Source organism: Felis catus, chromosome C1 (assembly GCF_018350175.1).
Source record: "Felis catus isolate Fca126 chromosome C1, F.catus_Fca126_mat1.0, whole genome shotgun sequence".
Taxonomy (NCBI): Eukaryota; Metazoa; Chordata; class Mammalia; order Carnivora; family Felidae; genus Felis; species Felis catus.
The window spans coordinates 63,945,933-63,967,078 of record NC_058375.1 but is presented as its reverse complement, the minus strand read 5'-3'; the positions used below and the strand labels follow the sequence as shown (position 1 = coordinate 63,967,078).

The 21,146-nt window shown below is 41.2% G+C and overlaps 1 protein-coding gene and 1 pseudogene across 5 annotated transcripts in view; both read right to left on the bottom strand.

Moving 5' to 3' along the window:
• The window catches only part of ST6GALNAC3 (ST6 N-acetylgalactosaminide alpha-2,6-sialyltransferase 3), a 535,914-nt gene that overhangs the window by 84,321 nt on the left and 430,447 nt on the right, over window positions 1-21,146 (bottom strand). The window contains exon 4 of one of the 5 annotated variants that reach the window (XM_019837263.3): window positions 4,930-5,921. The exons of the other annotated variants lie outside the window; for them this stretch is intronic. Coding sequence (XP_019692822.3) covers window positions 5,912-5,921 — 10 coding nt within the window. The 3' untranslated portion in view covers window positions 4,930-5,911. Of the gene's footprint in view, window positions 1-4,929; window positions 5,922-21,146 lie in introns of those variants that run through there. 5 annotated transcript variants of the gene reach the window in all.
• Window positions 3,247-4,847, bottom strand: LOC109502402 (annotated as a pseudogene).

Genomic DNA, 21,146 nt, shown 5'->3' with positions numbered 1-21,146 from the left:
GATATTTATTAAGTGCCTTCCATTTGTCAGGCACAAAGCTAGGTTCTGGTGATAGAATGGTAAAACAGCCAGGCATAGAAAGAATATGTATCACATTCCAGTGGGCTTACCAATGTACATCTACAAACTATGAGAAATGCCATGAAGAGAAGCAGGGAATTATGAGACAGAATAACCAAGCAGGGCCAGGGCAAATACCATGGCAGTCACTGAAGTTTGGCTACCTGAAAGTTATCCACGTGCCCCCCTCTTCCTGGCCTTGTTCTACTACTGAGGTTGGGAAGCTAATATTGATTTCCCAGACTCTTTTGCACGTGGCACAGTTCTAACTAATTAGACATAGGGGTCTCTGGAGCCAGTGGCCCTTTCTGCACAAAAAGAGCATCACTAGAAAAAAAGCCTTTCAGCCTCCTTTACTCCTCGTATATTATTCTGTCTGCAGCATGGATGTGATGCTGGGGATGGACCAGACATCTTGAGATGATGCAGATGGAAGCCATATGCGGTGAGGGGTGGAGCACAGTAATGGGCTCCTGGGTCCCTGAAGTCAGAGCTGAGCCATGGTTTGGACGGACTGTTTACTCTGAACTTCTTTTTAGCTCCTACTGGCTGGAGCCTCTATTAACAAGATTTCCTCTTATTTGGAGGCAAAATCACTCCAAAAAGATACCTTCTAAAAGAGGCGATATTTAAGTTGAGAAGAGAGGAATGAGAGGGAGCCAGCCCTGCAGAAAGCAGGAATAGGACAAGGAAGTGGGTGGGTAAGCAAGCCCAGCAGAGAGGGAAACAGTAGGTTTCAGAGGGTTGGCATGTTTGAGGAGCGCAAGAAGCCCACTGATGCTGGAGCTCAATAACAGGTGTGTGATTGCTTTGCAACTGGCTGGGAATCTGAATACTTGACTATCTCGGGCTCCAGGTTAAGAACAGTGGAGTTGGTCTGAAAACAAAGACTCAATAGCAGCCAGGTAGTTGCTGTTTTCAGAGACTTCTTTCTATAAAACAAAGAACCCCTAATCCATCTACTTGGATTTTTAAAACTCAACTCCACCAAGTCCACCTTTAGTTCAGAGGTACAGCTTTCACTACCCACCTCCTCCACCGCCTGGGAGGGGAAAAAATTAGCATCCCCCCAGTCCCCTTGACATAAAGGAAATTGCAATGATAGGATTTAACCAAAGGCTAGCCAACCGTGTCTTAGGCATTCCCTGTGCTCCAGAGGTTTCTATTTTGCTCTGTATTTATCTGAATGGGAAGAGGCAACTTCATTGTTGAAAAGAGTCTGACTTGAAAAACACAACAGAAATCTAGTTCCTGTAATCCTGTCCTCACTGGGCACTAAGGAAAGGGTGGAAAGGGTTGGCTGATTTTCTAATGTGCTTCCTATTGGTCTATTTCCCGGATCTTATACTCTTCTGGCAAAGGAAGGTTATTTTACAAGACAGTATTTACTGAGCACCTGGGTAGGCAGAGTGCCAGTTCAGGCAAGAAGCCCATGGCTTGGAAGAAAATGTCCATTTTCATCTGAAAGGTCTCAATTTGATGGGTATTCTGCAAGTTTCCAGTTGGTTATTTCAGAGTAGACTTGGATATTTGAGTTTCCAGGCCTTTCCCTCCTCCTCCCTTTAGCTTTCTGCAACTAAACTACAGCTATCTAATTCTTTTGATCTTTCATCCACGTCCTTTCCTGAATTCATTCACTCTTTTTGCTATTCTCTGCTCTTCTTCCAAATTGCCTGAGCTTCCCCAGTAATGAGGTGGTGGGAAGAGAGCGTGTGGTGCCAGGTGCTGCCCAGCTCCAAGTGTCCACAGAGGAACTGTTATTCCGTGCCCTTCTGCACAGGCAGCCTCAACCTGGCCTTCCCTTTCATTCTGCCAGACTGCCTGGCTGGCCTGAATTTAATTTGCAGACCACTATGCCCCCTGGGCCTACTTTGGCATCACTGTGCTCTGGCATCTGCTTCCCTGAGAACAGCTCTGTGTTTGGATTCCCTTCCCCCAGGTGAATGCACTGCCTTGCCTTTTTCAAATGCTCACAAAGTTATTATTCCCAGCCAACATACCTCAAGTCTCCCAGGTTGTTTGCCTTTTATTTCTGTTGCCTGAGCTGCTCACCACACTTTCCAAATTGAAATTATTAGTGAATTCCAAAAATGAGCAGCTTCTTCCTTTTCTCCACCCAGGTCATGAATAAGAATGCTTCAGTAAGAATCAGACCCACAGTTGCCGCCACAGCATATTAGGTGATGCATCTTCTTAATCCTCCTTCGGTGGTAATCCCTCCACCAGCAGTGCCGTCAGAACCTTCTTAGTTTCCAGGAGTTTTTCGGCCCATTTTAAACCCACATATTCAACCTTCCAAATATTTATGGAGAATTATGCTAGAAGCTGCAAGAGATTCTAAATCATCAAAGACACAACCACCACCCTTCAAAAGGGTTCTGTCACTATAGAGTATATACCATCTTCAATATTTATCAAGCACCTTAAATGTGCCAAGCACTATTAGGTGCTGAGGGTTTGAAGAGGAAAAGTATGGAGTCCCAGCGAGTTTCCACCATTGCAGATAATGGCATGTTATTATAAAACAATGTAAAAACAATAATGGGATGTACACCTGGGAAGTCCATCTTTCAGACTCTGCCTCTTCATCTGTAAGATGGAACCAACCTTCTAAGTTGTGGTGAAGGCTTACATAAGTTGAGGAATGGACAACCCTTAGTGCAGAGCATGACACAAAGCGTTAAGAATATTACTAGTAATAATAGTTACAAGTATGATAATACATGGTTATTATTGCTAGTAGTATCATTACAATAATTTCCACATTCAATCTGATTGATCATGGCTGTCTGGAACATTGTGATGAGACAATTCAGAAACCCTTACTAGGTCCACTAGCAAAGAACACCAGGATGGGTGCCATACTATGATGGACAGGAGGAATGGACAGGATGGCTATGTAAGTGTTAATTCACCCTGATGCACACATATAACTACACTACAATTGACAGTGTAGCCCTCTGACTTAGGAATGCCACAAAGTGTGTAGGTGGTAACTGACTTTACATTTCAGGATAGGAGGGAACTGATGTCATATGGTAGGATCTTAAGTCACTCTGTGGATGACTTTGGTTTAGAAACCCCAGAAGTGTTTATTTATTTATTAAAGTTTTTTTAATGTCTATTTATTTTTGAGAGAGAGAGACAGACTGTAAACAGGGGAGGGGCCAAGAGAGAGGGAGACACAGAATCCGAAGCAGGCTCCAGGCTCTGAGCTGTCAGTATAGGGCCCAACGTGGGGCTTGAACTCACACATGGTGAGATCATCACCTGAGCCAAACTGGGATGCTTAACCGACTGAGCCATGCAGGAGTGCGAACCCCAGAAGTGTTTTTAAGCCTGAAGAGTCTAAGAGGTCAAGTGAAACTGGGAGTGGATAAGAAGTTCTGCTACCAAAATGAGGTCCTTCCCACCCAAGGCAGTCGCAGAAACTCTAGGGCAGTGGTTTGCAACGGCTGCTCCATGACAAACTTCTGACTGATCTGAAGCAAAATAGGAATGGTAAGGACAATGGAGGGAGGATTTCATGCAATGAAATGTCCTTATTTAAAGAACAGATATTATGTTCTTCCTATTTTGTGGGTGTTAAAATGCTGTCCTTTTCATAGAAAGATGCTCTGAAGATTCTCCCTTCTGTATCAAGTCTCAGAATGTTCTAAGTTCCATAATGTTCATTTCTCTGAAATCTTATCTACTCCCATGACTTTAATACCATCGATATGCTGACAACTTCTAAATGTGTATCTAGCAGCAAAATACGTCCCCAAACTTCTGATTCATATATCTGCCTGCTTTGGATATCTCATAGGCACCTTAAACTTAACAAGCCCAAAAAGGGATCCTTTCTGCTTCTATGTGTTCCTCTCTTGGTCCTTCTATCTCGGTAAATGGTATAGGAAATGGCAAGTTGCTCACGCCAGGAATATTCAGTCATCCTCAATACCTCTCTCTTCCTTCCCTCATCCCTAATCTATCAATGAGTTTTAGCAGTTCCAGTTCCAAAATATCCCTCAAATCCAACGACTCACCATCACATGGCTGTCACACTAATCATATCTATAGCACCAACATTCTGTTCCACCTGATCTCACTCCTTCCACTCTTCCTGCCCTCCAATCCATTGTCCAGTGGCATTCAGAGGACTCTCTTAAAATTCTTTAATAATTACTTTCCATCACTCTTGGCATAAAATTAAAAATCCTCATCATGGGCTACAAGGCCCTGTATAGTCTGAGACCTGCTGAAGCCAAGCACAAGTTTATTTTATTTTATTTTTTTTTACTCTTACAAAAGTTTATTTAACAAAAAAGTTCAATATGAAAATGCACATGGTCTGATTTTTATATTGTAGTAAAACAGGTGCTATGGAGAGGGGATATTCAGAAGCAGCTGATTTCTTCTGGTGAACACACTCATTGTTTACGCTCATTACAAGGCTTCTAACATGATGACACTATTCCCTCATATTACCACCATTCTCATATTGTGCTGTTGCCCACAGTTGCCATCTGCACACATTCATCTATCACAAGATTTAAAAAAGGACTGAACCCCTGCAATATTCCTTGGAAATGTCTGCCACAATTCAATTTCAATGATAATTTCTTGTCCATAAATGTTTTTAACTCAACAGGGTAGGCTTTGCTCATGGTGTCTACTTAGCAAGCTCAAAGATGCCTCCAAACCTCCCAGTACAATTTAAAGTTTATTTATTTGTTTTGTGAGAGACTGAGACAGCATGAATGGGGGGAGGGGCAGAGAGAAAGGGAAAAAGAAAATTCCAAGCAGGCTCCATGCTGCCAGTGCAGAGCCCCACATGGGGGGGGGGGGGCGGTGGCTCAAACTCAAAAAACCATGAGCTCATGACCTGAGCTGAAATCAAGAGTCAGATGCTCAACTGACTGACCCACCCAGGCAACCCTCTCCCAGCACATTTTAAAGAAGAAGGGTTTCCTGACCTTTTCTGTCTATATAAAATTAATGTTACGTGCTCTAAGAGAACCATTTTATTTATTTCCTTCACAGTCCCTATCTCAATGTGAATTTTACAACTATTAGTATAATTTATCAATAACTGTCTCCCCCACCAAGCCCATAAAATATTTGAGGGTATAGATTACATCTAGCTTTGTTTTTCATTGCATTCCCAGGGCATACTTTAGTAGCGGCAGATAGTATGTGCTCAATAGATAGTCACAAATTAACAAATGAGTGAAAAGGGAAAAAAATTTACACATCTTTAATTGGTAAACTAAAAAGGTGACCTTAGTAGGGCTCCAGTTAAGAATTTCTTTCCTGGTCTCCAAAATCCAAAGTTTGAGGACTACTGCTCTGTAGTTGAAAAAGATCCCTCATCTGGGACCTCTGGATATTGTAATGGCCATACAAATGACCTTTGAAAACTTATGGGAGGTGCTAGTAGGGACCAGCCATTGTTGGACTGGTTCTCTGCTCTTTGGCATGCAGCAGTTTCTTTGGTCTAATTGTAGTTCTGGAGCTCTGGAACTCTTAAGTGAATGCCAAAGGAGAAAAAAAATAGAGAATCATGGTACCCATCTTAAGTTTAAGCTTTGTGTTTCAGAAGAACTTATTTGCATATTTTATCTGTCGTGCTGATAGTCTAAAGAAAGAAAAAAATTATTTATGGTAAAACCTGTCCAAACACCCATTGGCTGTACAGTATCCCAATTCATAATATGTGGGCTATAAATTAGAAAAACGAGATTCTCAGCCAGCCAATCAGATTTACATTCCCAGTAGCAGCTTGTGTTATAGCACTTGGATTGTTCTGTCAAATAATTTATTGAGATCCAGATGCTCCAGTTCCCGATCTTCCCTGAATAAGTGGTTGTCAGGTACTCCTGTCCAAAAAACAAGGCAGTTGGTATTTAATATAGGCTCCCACACTTGTCAAATGATCTCCAAAGAATATGAAATTGCTTGTCATCTTTGTCAAAATTACATATGAATGGGATATTTGCTGTGTTGTAATTAAAAACTCAATTAAAAGAAATTCTGAAATCATTATCAACTTTCTCAGGCATGAGTTGTTCTACCAAAAAGCAAGCTGTTTATAGCTTTGGCTTTTACCAGCATTCAGCAGATGGCTGAATCCCAAAACAGGCCCAAGGAAAGGATGAGATCTGGACCAAGGTGGAGGCATCCTAAAGAACAAGAGCAAGGTGCAGGCAGTGACATTACCTGTTAGGTGGCAAGTCCTCTAATTCTGGCACTTGTGTGTATAACTGTAATTCTATAATTAGATGCTATCATTTCATTAATGCTGAGGACCACTGTCCCTAATGAGTCTCTTCAAAATGAACAAAGAGGAGGTAGCTTATCATTATGGACCTCACTTATCCTGGGCCTATCTACTAGATGAATATTATTGGAAAAAAGTAACTGCATTACAGTGGGTGCCACTGAACGTAAGCACATTTGGTTCTCAGGGAAACGATTACCCTAAGTGGCCAATCATTAATGACTCCAGACAGTAGGCATCAGTGATGAGAGAGAAGTAAGCATGTGGATATATCCGAAAAGGAAACCCATCATTTTACAGCCGTACAGCTGAAGCTGGGTGAGGAAGCAGTTCCAGCCTCTTCCTGAGGCCAGTTAAGCCAGGCAGTTTCTTAAATCAGAGCATGAATTGTTAATAGTAATAATTCAACAGCAGCCTCCATTTATTGAGAACTTACTATGTACTTAGCAAGAACACTAAGCCCTTTAAATTCATGATCACACTCAATCCTCGCAACAGCCCTCTGAGACATGTCCCAGAGTTGTGAAGTCAGGAAGCAAGTCAGTTTGACTCTAAAACCAGTACCCCTCATCATAAAGTTGTACATTCTAGATCCAGACTCAGTAGAGACCAGAGCCACTGGGATATTTTATTACCAGTGCATAGCTAGTAGATCTGGGGTTAAGGCATCTGGGTATGATGCTGAGCCCAAGAGCGCCTGTGGGCACTTTTTTCTTCTATTCATTTGGAGATTGTTTGGGCATAATGAAAAACACTATTTTTTTTTTAAGGAGAAAATGGCTTAGTCTTTGCTTCTGTGATTGTAACACTAACCAGCAAACAGCAGTAAGCTTGATTTTTAAAAAGCAGCGCTGATTCAAATTTTCCTAACTTCCTACTAAGGAAGTACTACTACTAAGTAGTAGGGGAAGTATCCCTACTAAGGGGTAAAGAGTACTCCTAATCTGTAGGTTAAATCTTCTAATGAATGGAGGTAATGTATATTGGATTATGCTGTATCAGAAGCTGCAGCACCCTTTTGTACAGAGCTGCCTGTACAGAGTGACAGGTGTTCCCCTGCCAGGTAGGACAATGGGGATGACTCAGAAAATCTTCACTGTCCTAATTGTTATTCCAACTATTTGATTTCCATACCACGTGCTTCACTTTTTGCAAAAGTGAAGACAAGTGCGACGAGAGCAGAGTATGCATATTGATGAAGTGTGGGAAGAAAGGTTGAATGGAGGGGTGAGGTCTAATAAGGCAAGGCCCCTGACAGCCAGAATATCCATCTAAAGGGCAAATGCTCCTGGGAAGGTTGGCCCAGCTAGCTGGGTGTCAGATATTTATATCTTGGAATGAAATAGTTTATAATTTATTTGAATGAGGACAATCAATGGGTATTCCAAGGGGAACACTGTGTGTTGGGGGTATCCACCACCGCTGGAGAAAAGCCCATGCATGGAGATGGGAGAGGAGCAGCATGAGAACCAAGGGTACAGAGGGAATGTTTCAATGGCTGGTGAGACAGCAACCCTGAAAGGATTATGAGGGACTTCTGAAGGGTATTTTATCTGCTAAGGTATTGTATGGGTCCTCAGGTGAATGAGTAACTAAATGCTATGAACTCTGTCCTAAATCCTTGAAGCATGACCTGCCTCTCCTTCTCCCCGACAATCATCCTCTCTCTTCCTTCTAGTTGTCCTTCCAGTCTCAGAGGCTTAAGAGTTTAAGTCCTTCCTGCTTAAGACTAACCTTTCCATGGATACCCCACCCTGCCTGGGCCACCTCTCCCACTTTCCTTGGGAACACACTACATCATTTTTTTTTCTCTTTTACCATGTAGGCTTCCCTTTTCCCACTATTGGTTCATTCTCTTCAACCTCCACCCTTCCTTCAACCACTCTGCTCTTAAAATAACCTGGTCCTGATTCAGAATTTCCTCCAGCTGCCATCCTATCCCTGTACTTCCTCCCATCCAAAATTCTCTGCAAAGAAAGACTGTGCTCACTCGCCCCAGATTCACTCCTCAACTGACTGCAGTTAGGTTTCTCCTGCCACCTTGTAGTGAAACTGCTCCAATAAGGTCCCCTAAAGTCATGGCTTTCTAAATTTACAGGATTTGTTTTAAGTCCCTATACTGGATTTCATTGCTTTGGTTTCACTTTGGATCTTACCACTTTCATGAACCTCTACTCTTCTGGCCTCTGTGACATGACACTGCCCTGGGTCACCTCAGACCCCATTTCACTGTCTCCTGGTATCTTTCTTGGCTTTCTCATTGGCCCAACTTTTCAATGCTGGCATTCTTAGGCTTCCGTCTTTACCTTTTTTTTCTGAGGGTTTTAACTACTACTTTTATGCTTATGACTTACAAATTTGAATTTCCTACCCAGATCTGTTGCTCACAAGTCAGGGCCATATATCCAATTGCCTCTTGGACACCTTCAATCAAATGTCTTATAGAAATGTTGAGATAAACATGGCCAAAAAATGGACATATATCTTATCCCCTCTACCTGATTCTCCTTCAGTATTCTGTATATAAATTGTACTGCAAATCATCGAATCAGTCAAATTATAAACTTGAGGGTCATCCTCACCAGTGCTCACAAAATTAATCACCACACATTGCCATTCTTTACTCTTTCAGATTTGCCTTCTCTGTTGTATCCAATTCTCCCTGCCTAGGTCCCTGCTCTCACAGACTTTCACCCCGACTACAGCAATATCCTCCTCATGCTCTCCCTGACCCTCGAATGAACCTCCTGTACTCCCCCTGAGTGCCTACGTTATGCCTTGGCCTCACCGGGTTTCCATCACCAACAGGGTAAAACCTGAACCTTTAACCGAATATACAGGCCTTCTATGATCTGGTCTCTTGAGACTCACCTTTTGCTATTTTCTGCTTGATATTTTAAGCTCTAGTCATACTGATCCTTTTACTGACTGGGAATATACTGTGCTATTTTTCAACTCAAGGCTACAGTCATGCCATCTTCACCTGGGACTCCCTTCTTCTCCTCTCCTTAACTTTCTCTGACATCCCTAACTCTAAAAACTTAGTCAGGGATCTCATTCTATGCTCCCAAGCACCTGGCTTGTCTCTTTTATTGCACTTACAATACATTTGACATTCTCTATTTCCCCAATATAATCATAAATCCTTGAAAGTAAAGATCAGTATTATCATTTCTCTGAATCATCAGTGCCTAAAGTAGCTCCTGATACATCATAGGCATTGTTCTGATTTTTATTGAATACAATAACAGCAGAAACAAATATGTGTATAGAACTTTAGATTTTTCAGACTGCCTTCCACACACCTCCTTTAATTTTCATGGCAATCCATCCTGGCTATTCAAAATCTGTATCTTAAAAAAAAGTTTTTTTAAATGTTTATTTATTTTTGAGAGAGAGAGAGAGAGAGAGAGAGAGAGAGAGAGAGAGAGAGAGAAAGCTGGGGAGGGGCACATAGAGAGGTAGACAGAGGATATAAAGCAGGCTCCAAGCTGTCAGCACAGAGTTGGATGTGGGGCTTGAGCCCACGAACCATAAGATCATGACCTGAGCTGAAGTCAGACGCTTAACCAACTGAACCACCCAGGCACCCCCAAGACGTATATTTTATTTCACTTTACAGCATATGGAAATAAATGGCAGCTTTAGCTGAGAACTACCTGAGAAAACAGAAAGACATTATTAGAACACAGCTCATCTTTACTTTAATACAAATTTTTGGTACCCTCCTAAATTAAGTTTATACATCCAGAAATACCCAAAACCATCACCACCACCACCACCACCAACACCACCAACAACAAAAATAAACAAAACCAAAAAGACAAAGTGTTTTTTGAAATTCCCCATTCACCGTGTAAGTCGTAGTTTATTCCAGTGTTTCTGAGTTCTCAAACCAATGATTCATAGTTATTTCCTATGTTGTTTGTAATGGGTCGTTTTACCTGTTTCTCCAACTTTTTGAGTAGAAGTTTTAATCTTTCCTTGGTTAAAGATTTCCAGTTCATTTGCAGTTCCCAGTTCCCATTTTGTATTTTTACCTGATTTTTTTTAACCTTTAGATGACAAATTCACATATTGGATTTTCATGTAAAAGCATCAAACTGAAATGCTGTTTAAGACTTCTATTGTCCAGTAACAGTAGAATAAAATAGTTATTAAATGCTATTTTTGCTCATGAAGCAAATATAGTTAAGTTATAAAACCTGTAGCCCATCACCAATACTATTTAATGTTTTTTTTTTCTTTTAGACAAATAGCTTTACCTCTTGACCTAGAGAAAAAGGAGCCTTATAGCAAAAAACAAGCTCATGCATTAAAAGCTGCTCAGAATTTTAATAATGGTTTGTCCAATATTTGAATTCACTTCCATAAGATAAGAGAAAGCAAATTAGATTATTTAGTTACTTCTTCCCTACTAAGGGGAAAAATAACATCTGCATAAGATATTAACACATTCATATTCTGTTTCCATTTCCAAGTGATTGCTCTACAGAAAAACAGTTATTTTTTTGATAGACAGCAAACACAAAACTCAGAATTCTTGTCCTAACATCTTTATTGGCTGCTACATGATCTTGAAGGATAATACTCCTTTGCTTCATTTTACAAAAGCCATGAAAATTAGAACTTGGCCATTACCAAAAAGACAGCAGTTTGGGCCTAAAAGAAATCAGATTGTTGTCTGGTGATTACTGTCCTATAAAAGAAAACTATTAATTTCAGCAATGACACTAGAATTTCTGGGGCTTTGTTTGCACATAAGCATGAAGTCCAGATTTGCAAATGCCAGACATAAGATTGTAACAAAGGCTAGTAGATTTTCCTAAATTTATAAAAATAATAGTAAAGATTTATAGAGCACTTATTTTGTGTTACTTTTCTTTTTTTAATGTTTATTTTTGAGAGAGAGAGAGAGAGAGAGAGAGAGAGAGAGAGAGAGAAAGAGAAGAGGCAGGGGCAGAGAGGGAGGGAGACACAGAATCCAAAGCAGGCTCCAGGCTCTGAGTTGTCAGCACAGAGCCCAATGCAGGGCTCAAACCCAAGAACAGTGAGATCATACCTGAGCTGAAGTTGGACACTTAACCGACTGAGCCACGTAGGCACACCATGTGTTAGATACTTTTCTAATCACTTTACAGGTGGCAAGAATTTTGTCCTCCCAATCATTCTGGGAGCCTAAGATCAGAACTCTTAAGATTGCTCTCTCACCTCTACCCCTTCCATGCTCTATTGTCTTGAGTATGTCTATTCTGTATTCCTTGCAGGTGATTTCATACTGAAGACTCTCTTACTTGAAAAATTGTTAGTGAAGTCACAGAAGCTTAGCAAGTTAGAGCGAACAAGGATCCGTGAAATCATTCAGTTTAACCAGGACCTAGAGAAGTTCTCCGACATGCCAGGTGTTGTATACTTAGTTGGTGGCAGATTAGAAACTAGAATGTACTATCTTGACCTCTGTGTATCCCATGATTCCATATTCCTTTGTTTCATGTGAAAGACAAGATACCCATTTGCTTCAAACAAATCTCCTGATCACCTGCAACGTGTCAGGCACTAGTTTAGACACTGGAGATATGAATAGGAAGAGACAATACTTACCCTTATGGAGTCACACTATTCAATTCACTAAATAAACAAGGATTTATTGAGCACCATTTATGCACCCAGTTCCAAAGAAGATCTACAGAGGTAAGGATGGGTGTAGTGGGGAAAGGAAGAATACAAGAAGTGGTCCCTGATCTTTAAGGAGCTACACAGAAGACAACAAGAAAGCAAGAAACACTCATAGGAAAATTTTAAAAAACCCCAGCATATAGTTAAGCTGTAAGGTAAATGAATACCAAGGGATTTCAGAGAAGGGAGATCCAGAGAGTGGGCGACGTGTGTGCGTATACCATGGAGAAAGTGGAGAGGTGGCCTACCATGGAGTATGAAACAGCCCAGAGTTAGAGACACACACAGACTTTAAAAGATAGTGCATAAAGTAAGAAATGGATAAAATGTAATATATACCATTTGTGTAAATCAAAATACAAACAATAATAATTATTTGGCAAAGATGTACGCAATCAAAAATGCACATAAAATACAACAGAATGCCTGTCTATGTAGAGGAGGGGAAGAGGAATAAACATAATACAGTAATTAATTGATTGATTTAAAAATAAGATCAGGGCACTCACAGACCAAAAGATAAAAATGTGTCATGGCCTAATTATATCAACTCTGTTGTCAAGTTTCAGGAGAAAACTCAATATAGCCTGGGATAGATGGAGTGCTGCTTTGTAGGATGTACAAACCATATTCACGCTGAGAGAGGAATGGAAAGGTGACCTGGGTAAGGGACAGTATGAGAGGAAAGACACCATTATGCCAGGAGAGGAACGTGCATGTGGAGAAAGTAGAGGAACTATGAGCAAACACAGGCTTGCGTCTCTTACGGGAACCCTCTGAAGTCAGGCAGAGGCCTGGAGCTGATGTGGTAAGAGACAGGCACTGAGGGTGTTGCCTGAGTAGGTGACTGATCCAGAGAAAGAAGACACTAAGGAAGGAGAGCCTCAGCGCCCATCCTCGGGATAAAGGACACAGGCGGTGAAGCATATGGGAATTCAAGTTGTGTATGGATGAGTGGTGTCCCTGGGAAAGAAAGGGAGACGAACAACGGACACCTATGCTGTGAGAAGATCATAAAATGGTTCTCTGTGTTAAGACATTTGTGAAAGTTCGCTTCAGCGAAGACGTGGTTCCTGGAAACAGTTAAGTGGGTCACTTGCTTAGCTTTCCTTAGTGGTAGATTAATTAGCCAGCTGTAACTCCCGGATCTCTATTTTTAAATAACGACTTGCATAAATCTCCAAAGACAAGAACTCGCCACTAGTATACAGCATATTCCGGCAGCTGCAAGTTATTATGCCCAGTGGAAATTAAATATCTTTTAGGGAAATCATGCAAGATCTCATGACAAATATGAAATTAACCCCCGCCACCTCTCTGCCCAACTCATTTCTTCGCTCGCCTGCCATCCTAATAGGCAGAGTCTCTGGGGTCCTGAAATGACAGCAGACTTGGCAATATTTTAAAAAGGCATTATACATCTATGAGCATTAGTATAACATAGAGCCTTTGTCCCTGATTGAGCTAGAAGCTCTGGAAATCAAACATCAATAAACACACACGATAGGCCCCTCCTAAAAAACTATTAACTCATGGTCAGGCTGAGATGCTTATAACTCCAGAGATGTAAACAAACAAACGAACAAACAAGCAATTTTATTGATCATTTTAGCCGTTTCGTTTCCTTTGCTTAACGCCCCCAAATTCCCACTTTTCTCTCTTTCCCTCTGACCGAATGCATTCTCGTTCAGGTTCTTTATTACTTCTTTATTTTTTAAGCTCCAGATTTCAGATAACATGTGACTTTTTACTTTCCCTTTTCATTGCTTGCTTTTTTACATTAGGTTTGGGCTCCTGTAGTTTGTGAAGATATGAGACACCGTGTCCTCCCTCAGAGTGAAACAGGAAAAAGAGCAAGAGCAGAAGCTGGCCATGAGTGACTCCGATAAAGCTGCACACAGTTGGGAAGGGGCCTGAGGTCTGGAGCAGCTTTGGGTATTCAAATGATTTGGAGGGGCGCCTGGGTGGCTCAGTCAGTTAAGCATCCAACTCTTGACTTTGGCTCAGGTCATGAGCTTGTTTGGGGTACTCTCTCTCTCCCTCTCTCTCTCTGCCCCACCCTGACTTATGCTCTCTCCGCCCCCCCCCCTCAATAAATAAACTTACAAAAAACAATAAAGAACAAATGTATTTGTAAATGTGTGTTTAACAAAATGACAGCTGATGCAATAGCCATAATCACCCAGTGAAGGACTTGATTTGTTCGGCTATTTTCAATTAAGGGGAAAAGCCACACATGACTTTGGCAGGAAACCGGTTCCCTGGGTGGGGGAAAATGGAATCCTAACTTTCCCAAGTTATTCTAAAGACTCTGTAACAAATCTTTAATTTCCCACTTGAGCACCACCAATCTTGGATTCAGGAGAGAAAAAGAAGCAATGCCTCTGTAGAGACACTATAATTTTGGGTCAGATGCAAAGCAGAGGAGAACAGTAAGGACCTGAAAGGAGAAAGGGAGGGGATGGCTATCACAGCACTCCCACATGGGCAAGCCCACCACCCAGGCGCATCTCCATGGAGATCTGCTACTCCTTCTTCAGTTCCCATCTTGATCCCCAAGCCTTCCCTTCACTTTCCACAGGCTCTGGGACATCTCTACCTCTCACAGAGGCTGCCAGGCAGCACTGTTTTCCTCTTTTTTCTGAGTCCAGAAATGGCTGACCTTGACCTGTGACCTCCCATGTCAAGAAGTTAACATGGTTTCTGCCTCTGGCTAATGGTTTCCAACATCACCAAATGGGAGTCTATCTTATCAATTACATGAACTTCAGTCTTTGGCATAAAGGTCATTATTGTGTTATGCACCTGGAATCACATTGTAATGAGGCACATCACATTCTCTTACAGTCAATGAGGGGGAAAAGAAGCACACAAAATGGAAATTATTCCTCAAATGACCTTGCTAGATTTCTACATCTGGCTAGCAGAGCCTGTTTCTATACATCAAGAAACTGACATGGCAGCTTTGTCATACAATCGGGCAGCCCAGTCCCATGTTAGCAAACATGCTATTATGGAACATATGGCATCAGCCCATTAGTTGTGTGCACATTTGATGAATTCCCAGTGCAGTGTACCCATGAGGTTTACTGATTCACTGCCACCCTGCCCCAGGCTGCTTCCAAACATGTCAGAAAAATAAAATGTCATCCATATTTGCATTCAGAAGTTATTCCGTATTTACACATGCTAATAAAAACAAAAGCCTGCTTTTTAAGGAAGAGGCAAGATCCATAATCAATTTTCTGAGAGGCCCAAGTGTTGGACATGTACCGCATACATCACATTCACCGGAATAGCAACTTGGAAAACACGGGTAGGCTGGCTCTGTGGCTTCTCACCCCTTGTCGGGCCAGCAGTAGCTGAGAGCAGATGGGTACCCAGGAGAGCCAGGGGTACCTGCGATCACTCATGTCCTCTATCTAGACAGCTTGTCTTAGGTTGTTTGCTAGTGACTGAGCAAGTGTTTGATGAACCAGTGAATGAATTACCTATGTGGATAGCCATGATCGGACGGTGCCTTGAAATTTCTCTGCCCCTTTCATTAATAACCAGCTTCCTCTCCAAGATCCTCGCGAGGCCTTGCTGTCTTTACTGGCATATAGCATTTGGGGTCATTCAATAGGACATGAAGTTCTGGCTCTGAAAACCACTGGTACTGTGATTTTCATGAGCAAGACACCTAACCTCTCTGAGCCTCAATTCCCTTACCCATAAAATGGGTGGATTATAGTATTTGTCTTACGAGAATCCTTTAAGTCACAAAAGACGAACCAATTCAAATTATTTTAAGGGAACACACAGAACAAGTTTTTTTTAGCTTATATGGCTGAGAGGAATATTGGGTTATCTGACCAAACCAAAGGATGGGGATCTGGGCCTCAAATGCTATAATCGAGACTCAAAGCCAACGGAACTTCCCTTCCTCCTCAATCTCACAGCTCAGCCCTGCTCTGCTTGGCTTCATTCTCTCCTATTGCAGCCATATCTTCTTCGCTTGAATGAACTTGGCCACTTGTAACCCTAATTTCACATTCTTCTAGAATCATGAACCCAGAAGCAAAGCTGTTTTTTTCTTCACGTTCAAATCAAATCTGTCTCCTGTATTCCAAGGGAGGCCTCAGATCAGCCATGCTGGTTCAAATGCTTCCCTCAGGATGAGAAGTCTGTGACTGACCAGGCACGGGGTCATCCCCATTTTGTACGTGGGGTAAAAGGTAGTGGCTAGAGTGAATTATTACAAGGGGTTTCAAATCCTGCTGAACAGATAAGGCAAAAATAAAAGCTACCACTCTGCTAAGCTAACTCACCAAGTTGTGAGGATCCAGGCAAACAGCAACTGCCAAACAACCATTGGTTAATATTATAAGTAAATGGCCTTGTAAGCTGCCAAATGTCATATGAGTCCTGGGAAAATAACCACCAATTCTATTTATTATTTCTCTATCCAAGGGTGGAAACTGCTTGAGTCATATTAATGACAATTAAAATGATAATAGCCAACATTTAAGAAGTTGGGCCCCAGCTGGGGCGTCTGGGTGGCTCAGTTGGTTAAGGGTCGGACTTTGGCTCAGGTCATGATCTCTCTGCTTGTGAGTTCAAGCCCCACATCAGGCACTGTGCTGACAGCTCAGAGCCTGGAACCTGCTTCGGATTCTGTGTCTCATGCTCTGCTCTGCTCTCTCTCTCTCAAAAATAAATAAACATCGAAAAAGATTAAAAAAGAAGAAGCAATTGTTGCATGTTTGGAACGGCTTTTCCAAGCACCTTATATCTATGAAATAGGTACTATTATTGTTTCAGTTTTTACATAAATAAACTAATGCAAAGAGAGGTAAAGCAGCTTCCCAAAGTCAGTTAGCTAGCAGTGGAGTGAGGGTTTGGACCCAGGGAGTCTGGGCCAGAGTTCACACTCCCAAACACTAGGCCTCAATAACGCCTGTGCTAGAAGTATGAGGTGTAGGTTGAAAGGCAACTACCATTTTGCATTATCCTGTGTGTTTTTCCTCTGCTGCACTGAAAACTCCACAAGATCGGTAATTGTATCTGTCTTACTCAGAGTTGCGTAAGTATGCCACTCTGAAGGTCTACATGACTGGTATGAGAAAAGTAGAGATAATTAGAATTGGGCAAGACTTTTATTTGAGTGCCTGAAGATCATTTAAATAATAGTGCCTTTGAAAATGCATATGCACATCCATTTTTCTAAAATTCAGAAAAGATGCATAATATTCAGGTGCCTAATAACTTGGCTGCTAGTTAATCATGCTTGACACTTATATAGCACTTCACCTTTTAAAATCACTTTAGAATATGTTAGTTCATTAAGCCCTACAAAATCCAAGTGAGACAGGGAAGGTTTCTGCACCTGCCTCTGATCTCCCTACCTTCTGCTATCTAAATACTTGGTGGACTAGGGAAGGAGGAAAAGAATTGGATAAACCAAGCAAGGAAACACACGCAGCCAAGAATGACAGAAACTTGTAGGCAGTGAAAGTAAAAGGAACATCCTCTGATTTTGTAGAGGTTTGCCCTTGACACGTGAACTTACAACATACAAAAATCCATATAATAATTACTCACTTCTGATTTGTTAAAATCTAAGAAAACAGCCATCAACCTGCTTCTTCAAGTTCAAATGCCTATACGCCAATCATTTGACCTTATCTTATTTGACCTTATTTGACCTTATTCATTTCCTTTGAATAAGATGTGCCTTTAACTGTAAATTTTCATGACCTTTTAATACTTATATTCCAAGTTCTGTTGTCCATTCTAATTTTTGCTTTTCTCAAAAAAGGATCCGCCTAATGTCAACATGTAGTATGACTCGGGCCATATTCAGCATAGATTCTTTCATGTTGTTCTGTCACTCAGTTAACAACTGGTTCCAGGTTTGGATGTGATGCTGAGCTAATCCCAACAGTCAGCTGAACATTTCACTCATATATTGGAACTACACCCACTTCCTCTCAGGCATGGATGCTGGTCAGCACTGACAGTTCATAAAAGTAGAGACAGAAAGGTACCTGAACACCTAGGTAATTGTGTCTGGAAACACCCTAGGATGTTCTGGAACCACAAAAAATACTTTCAAAATTAGTGAGAAGCCATCTCGATGAAAACAATGGTACAAAAACCAGACCCGCCCCATCCAGGTCCTCATATAGTAGACATTTCTAATTAGTAAAGTCATCTTATTTCTGGCATCAGCTCATCCTCCTTTCTCAAGGTACTGAGGATTAAAGGGAAGGCACAATAGGTTTATAATCTGAGCTCACATTCTAGGATCAGGAATACCTGGGTTCAAATTGATTGAACTAATTACTAACTCTGTGCCCTCAGACAAGTTGCTTAATCTCTCTGAGGATCAGTTTCCACAGGATAGTACTAGAAACTACTTTACAGAATTGTTACAGGATTAAATACAATAATCACTCACAGACTTAGCACAGTCCCAGGGATATAGTAAATGCTCAGAAATAAATATTATTAACCGCCTCCAGGTTTCTTGGATATTCTCACACTCAATTTTGAGGTATGATTTTGAGGCTTCTTTAAAATGGTACACCTAAGAATTCTAGGTGTTGATTGTCAGTGGAAGAGGAATATGTTGTGGTCTGTGTTAAAACATAATGATCTTTATCCACCCAGGCTGGAAACAGAAACATTCCAAATCACTCAAAAGGTCAGATACTTTCCAACAGTTAGTAGACTAATATGCAATGTTGACCCCGGGCAAAGTCAGGGAATAGTTAGATGACTTGTCTATGATGAACCTGTGTTTTTTTTATGCTTGTACACTCTTCCATCTTCTTGAGATGCTACCCTCATCTTATTTTATTTGGGGGAAATTGAGGGCCTCCCACATGCTTTGGAAGTCCCAGTAAATAAAGACCACTTTATTTACTCACGAGTGCTCCTCTGGCAGCTGAAGACTTCCAAGGTTACTGATAGCACCTTTTGTCCACTTCCTATAACCACATCATTAACCTGGAAGATTTTTCAGCCCCTTTCCCTGCCTTCGAACAGCTTCAAAGATAATCCATGATAAAGGGATTTGGCAGTGTCTCTGATTACCCATTAGCATGGGACATGGCAAGGATGTGGGGGGTTAGGAGGATGTGTTATCGAGTTCATGGGTTAATTTGCATTGGTACAGGGAAATCTGAACAGACCTTTTTAGAATCAATCCACTGGGGGAAAATATAAAAGGAAGCATTTAAACCACGGTGCTCAAGCAGAATGAACACTTATTTCACAGACACAATTACAACTGCCAGGGGAGAAAATTTTTCCAAAACTATTTAATCTCCGAAATGGGCAATAAGCTTGTCAGCCTCTTGGGCATTTCAACCTTGGTGCAATGGTTCATAGCAAATCTTTCCATGACCAAAACCCATCAGATTCATCAAGTGTCTCCATTCTCTCACAATAAAAGTCATTTAAGGCTCTGAGGATGAGGCAAGCATTGTGTGTGCAATATATGCTCCTCTCTGTCACCAGTGCAAAACCTAGGGATGTGCTGGAGAAAGGAGCCTTAAAAAATGAGGATATTCATCTTTCAAGTGTTTGAGATGCTATTTCTAAGCTAATCTCCCCTACAAATCAGGAAGTCCAATTCAATTCAAGTCCAATTCAAGCTTGTCTTCCAGAATGTCTAGTAAATCCTCAAAAACATGAACTATGTACTTGCTTTGTGTCTCACTTTCTACCCATCCTCCTCTCAGCCCTGTGAGTTCATTGTTGCTTTGGAAAGTATTAAGGTTCAGACTAGAATTAGCAGCCAGAGAATTTACTAGAATTAGCCATTTCCCCGCCCCCCCATCATGTCTATTAATGACTGCAACATCATAAAGAATAAAGTTTAATTAGGAACTAAAGTGTCTATAGCAATTAAATATGAAGGAAGTATTCAAAAACACAGCAGGAAGGATCATATTTTTAAGGCATTTAAATTGCAAATGATGTTATTGACGGAACTTTTAAAAGAAATTTTGTGATTGGGGGAAAAAGTGTCTAAAGCGAAGTGTTGACTCCATGACATTTACAGACAAATAAATATCTAGGATGGATCAATTTGTAAGTAGGAGCAGATGCTTCAGAAAATGTAGAGAGCTAATGGGGGCTGTCTTTAATTTCTACCTCACTTAGACAATGGGGGAAAAAAAACAACTTAAAGGATTCCAGAATAATGACATGGCTCATTAGTGTTAAGGCCACTTCAAATTAAAGGATTTATCTTCAGTTACTAAGAGAGGAAAATTACTAATGAGCTTCATGCATGAATATTTGGAAAGGGCTACAGCCCACTCTCTAGGTATGAAACTACCTGAAGTTGTATCCACAGGTATTTAGGTTTCTAAGACCATATCCTAAATAGGTTTGATTCTAGAGCTCACTGCTTGATAAACACTGCTGGGAAAGGACGTTGTGTGCCCACTAATCCCCTGAGAAAAGTGGGGAAGATTGTGAACCACAGGGACAGGTTACATGCTGGAGAAAAAGGGAAGCTCTATTATTATGGAAAGACACACAAAGGAAGGGCTAAGATGAGCCTTTGCTCAGAGCCTTTGCTTAGAGCCTTTGCTGCTCTAAGTTTATGCTGTTCCAAATACAGTGGCAGCAACTTCAGAACACAATGTAGGTGAAGATGAAGAAATGTTAGGCCTCTCTTTCTGGATACTCTGAAGCACTGCACAGATACAGAACCTGTCACTGTTTTTGGCATTTACTCTTGAGCTTGGAATTCGACGGTCTTCCATATTTAACTCCATTGCATATTAGGCCCTTTCTGGAAAGCTGTCCATGTGAAACCTCTGGTAATGAAAGTCTGGTGTTTGAAGGAACTGGGCTGAATAAATTGTTTGGTTCCTTGCAAACAAGTTATATAAATAGTGGTCCAATGGAAAATGAAATACTCAGGTGTAATGTCAAAGGAGAATTCTAGAATATGAAGACCTACTGGGATTGGAACTTTGTAGGTAGTGGCCCTGTCTCCTGTACCTGTTATGAAGAAGACATTAGATTAAGGTTCTCTTGACAGAGTTGGAATACCGCCAAAATAACTGGGCATTTGTTCATTGGCTCCTGGGATGACCCATATCTGTAACTCATTTCTAAGTTAGGGAAGAAAGCAGAGGCGGTT